This window comes from Hibiscus syriacus, unplaced genomic scaffold, assembly GCF_006381635.1.
Source record: "Hibiscus syriacus cultivar Baekdansim isolate YM2019G1 unplaced genomic scaffold, ASM638163v2 tig00112673_pilon, whole genome shotgun sequence".
NCBI lineage: Eukaryota > Viridiplantae > Streptophyta > Magnoliopsida > Malvales > Malvaceae > Hibiscus > Hibiscus syriacus.
Window position 1 is genome coordinate 752,872 of NW_024063379.1, and position 4,542 is coordinate 757,413.

At 32.7% G+C, this 4,542-nt stretch overlaps 1 protein-coding gene across 1 annotated transcript; it reads right to left on the minus strand.

Moving 5' to 3' along the window:
• Positions 1-889: 889 nt before the first annotated feature.
• Positions 890-3,776, minus strand: LOC120182487 (transcription factor BIM2-like). The gene is made up of 7 exons (XM_039187458.1): positions 3,607-3,776; positions 3,418-3,514; positions 2,675-2,744; positions 2,486-2,581; positions 1,687-2,108; positions 1,397-1,532; positions 890-1,221 (listed from the first exon to the last, which is right to left on the minus strand). The coding sequence occupies exons 1-7, from the start codon at positions 3,674-3,676 to the stop codon at positions 1,219-1,221; spliced, it is 894 nt and encodes a 297-aa protein (XP_039043389.1). The 5' UTR covers positions 3,677-3,776; the 3' UTR covers positions 890-1,218.
• Between the last annotated feature and the right edge of the window lie 766 nt (positions 3,777-4,542).

Below are 4,542 nucleotides of genomic sequence, written 5' to 3' on the forward strand. Positions count from 1 at the left end.
GGAAATATTATAAGATGTTAGTAATTACGTTATAAGTTGTAATAATATATTGAATTATCCTTTGACAGGTGAAATAACCAAAGTCTCCTTAGTCGTAATAATTGATAAAGAAAAGCACTAATTGCAAGAAAAACATTCTTAGGACCCAGATAATTAATCAAATGCTCTCTCATAAGCCGTAGAATGTCTGGCGTACTCTGTAGATGTGGATAATTATTAAAATGCTCTTAGGATGCTAAAATGACTAAATTGTACTTATGAGTTTAAATAAAAGAACTGATATAGAATAATGAACAGAATAACTGTCATGATTAAGGAAATGACTGTAATAACTCTACGAATGAATAAATGAATGAAATATCCTTTTTAGTATCAAATTACTAAATTACCCTCAAACCTTTAAGGGATTAAATCACGAGTTTTAAAATACCTTAGAGGCTAAAAGATAAAGTATTAATGATGTGAATAGAAGACTATACGCAAAGAAAATGTCTAGAAGATTCATGTGACTAGGGCACTAGGCAAAGGATGAACGGATCCATAGAGGAAAATTACTAAAATGCCCTTATATATATTTTAATACTTCCGTTTTTTTTTCTAACATTACCTATAATATGTACTGTATAGCAGATCTTGCAACCCATAATAAAGTGGTTATGGGTATAATTTACCCTATTATATATTGATAAAAGAAAACATTATAGGTAAAACTATATTTATAAAGTTGTACTCAACGAGTGATCTTATGAGGAGATAAAAGACTTAACTTCACTAATCTTGTTTAAAAAAATAAAATGGAACATAGACTAACAATACCCAACCCAATTATCCTACTCAACCCATAACAATATTACCCATTTCCATAAACTCAAAACAAAACTCGAATTGACTATGTCCCCAACAAGTTTTTAAGTAAAAGAATATATAACAATGATCACCCTTGGAGAATCGATGTGACTTGGCAAACCAAGCTGCCTAAACATTTACATTTGGTCTTCAAGACCTAATAATATGAGGTACATGGAATAGCAAAAAAATGAGCACCCGAATCAACTTAAAAAGGAACTGGATGAAGAAAATGGGACAAAGAAATAGACCAAAAATCATACACTAACATTTTCCAGTTCTGTGCCTCTTATAAGCCTGATCAGACTCCTCTGTGCAGCTGCGAACTCCAGTTTGTGGCATCGCTTGATTGCTTACATATTGGATTTCTTTCTACTAAATGACAGGTGAAAAAGACAAGTTACACAAATGAAGCAAATAGTTTTGACTCATGTCCAAGCATTCACCAAACTGGGAGGGGAATAGTTGAAGAGTGAAACAGAAAAACAACTTAGGTAATACTTAATCCAGCCGATTGTTTGTTAATAACTGAAATGGATTATAACTAAACCTTAGAATCAGATGGCAGTGGCACAGAAGTCACTCCAGTAGTTAGTCGTTTACCACCATCAATTTTCACAGAGATGCTTGCCTGTGACATATCCACTCCTGAAGACTGTAGAGCCTGGGTCAAAGAAGTCAATATCCTGTAGAAAACAAAAACTAATCTTAAATCGTGTGTATAAAACCTATCATGAAAGGCCATATCATAAATGATATCATTAAACAGTTGATTTATGTCTCAGATTGTTAACTCATCATATCAGGCAAAACCTTAAGAAATACATAGCAGTTGCTCACCCTTGAGGGTAAGCATTTGAGAAGCCTACAGATTCATCTCTGAGAGTCAAGTCTTCCTGTTCAAGAGCTGAATTGTTCGGAACAACACTCTCAGTCAGACAGTCTCTACTTTGCCATGACTGAAACTGGGGTTGGTGTACCATGTTCTCAGAATCAGAAACAGACTCATGAAAAGCAATGCTACCTCTTCCATGAGTAGCAATTGTGTTAGATTGTGTCTGCGTGTTAACCATAGAATTAGTACATGCAGGGGGATGATCCAGTGCTTCAAAAGCTGAAACATCACCCAAGTCAGATTCAATTGAATAATTCTGCATGTTCGCAACCATTGACGGAATGAAACCATCTTTCTCACAACTAGATCCATTCTTCATAGTTTGAGAATGATCAATAAAATTCTCTGCAACCCCATGATGATTTCTCTATTAAAAAGAAATAAAATAAAATCAGTTTGCTTCCTCTTGAATTATGGAAAGTAATGTGAACAAAAATATTATTTCAAGAAGGCTCCAATTGTAACTCATAAACATAAAAGTTCAAAGCAAAGAGAAATAATATACACCCTATTGCCATATATTTTCTGTTGCCCAAAACATAGGGTGCATTCATCAATTGTCCATCGAAAACTACTATTTAGTTATTCATGGCAACAATTATCTATAAAACAAATTCAAAATATGCACTAAAACTTCAACATTCAGACTTCAGTATTTTAAATCTTCAATAGGTAAGACTCTCAACCAGTAACATATCTAGAATTCTAGATAAAAGCAGAAATATGAAGCACAAAAAAGATTACCCATGGAATCATTTTTGTTGGCTCCTGGCTCCACCCTTGGTACGATCCCTCATATATTTGCAACTTTTCCTGTAAAAACTGAATGTACTCTATGACCTACACATTCAGTAGGTTGTATTCAAAATTCATCAAGGAACTAGAAATGATTACATTTCTGCATGTATAGAAAAAGCATCATTGAATGGTGACCGCTAACAGAAAAGATGCCTTGTCTCTCTTTTGATCATTTTGAGGTATAATATCTCTCAAAGTCTGGTACCTGACACCATAGGGAAAAAAAAGAGTTCTTCAAATATATTCAGAATCTATTTTGAGATACACCAAGCTGCCCCTAAGAAAATGGCTTATTGTGCAACTTTAGTTGACAAAAGAATCACTAGAAGGCTTCAATTATGTTAAAGTAATCTAACATAAAACCAATGGCATATAAGCAAACCATATGAGCCAATACCACTCAACACAATTGTTTGATATGTCGCTACATTTAGGACTGTAAATGAGACGAGATAGATCGCGAGCTATTCGAGATTAATTCGGTCAAAGCTCGGTCAACTCATAAATCGAATAGACTTGACTCAAGCTCAAACTCGAATTCTTAACAACACTGGATACCCGACTCTAAACACTCACGAGCTATTCGAAAAAATAATATATTAAATTATTAGATTTTCTAAATTTAATTATTACACTTTGCTCAGCAGTACTAGAACTCACTCGACTCATTTACAGCCCTAGTGACGTTAACTGTATTATTACAACCAAAGCCCTCTAATTGAAACACTTTGAATTTCTCGCATCCATAATCAATACATCTGAACATTTTCAATTCTGGAAATTCATTCTATACTTGTTTACAAAATCAAACCCCAATGGGAAAGGAAATAAACAAGAATCATTAGTTTTTTTTTAAATGGAAAATTTAAAGTTCATACCTTTCATTAATCTTACTTCTTCTACGCTGCTCAGTCTCAGAATGCTTAGACAGATTAGTGTTCGTCTTTTGCTCATTTCCCTTCCCTTCTATTTTCACTGTTTACCCTATAAAAAATAACATTTAATTAAAGCATAATAATAGTCACTGAATTTCTTTAAAACACACACACACGCACACACGCACACACCTTTATCTTCGTAACCATCATCGTCTTCCTCTTCTTGATGAAGCTGCGCCGTTGCCAAGGATTTCACCATTTCGTTTTTGATTTTAAAGTACAAATAATTTCTAAGAGTAGTGCGAACGAGTCTAGCGGGTTTGTTTTTGCAGGGAAAGAGGGGGAATTTTTGCCCTAAAAAAAGGAAGGAAGGAATATTTTAACATTTTTGGATTTGATTGCTTTATCGATTTATATATTTTCATCTCAAAATTATTGGTTCCATTTTTAAACTTAGGGTAAATTATATTTATAGTCACTAAATTTTAAAAGTACATTCATTTTGGTCATTAAATTTTCAAAGAGATGCTTTAAAATCATCAAACATTTAATCCACTTTCATTATGATTATTTTTGTTAGTTTTCATTAAAAAATATTGATGTTAAAGCAAAATTTCTGATGAACGGAATAATCACTAATAAATCACAACGATACAAAGGATTCATTTAGCCAGAAGGTTAATATAATTTGGTGTCAAATTGATCTAACGTTTGATAGGGACAAATCAAAATATTTTTTTGTTGCCCTCCAATTTTCAATGTTTCATTTTGCCTAATCTAGATTAACCCGCGTCACACACCTGACTTTGATTAATAGTGAAATCAAAATATATAAACTTTTAGTTTTGACTATGATTTACTTAGATAAGGAGATCAAAAGATTTTCCAACAAGTTTAAACCAAATAAAAGAAGAAGAAGAAGAAGAGTTGTTTGGTTATCTTTTCAATTGGAAAAACCATTTAGCGGTGATAGATGACGATGATCCAATAAAAATTAAAAATTAAAACTTTTTGATCTATCACTATTAATCATCAGATCAACTTGAAATTAAACAATATTATTCTTTTAGTCAAACGAAGACTTTTAACGGTTGGAAATGACCAATGATTACCCTGTTCATCAAA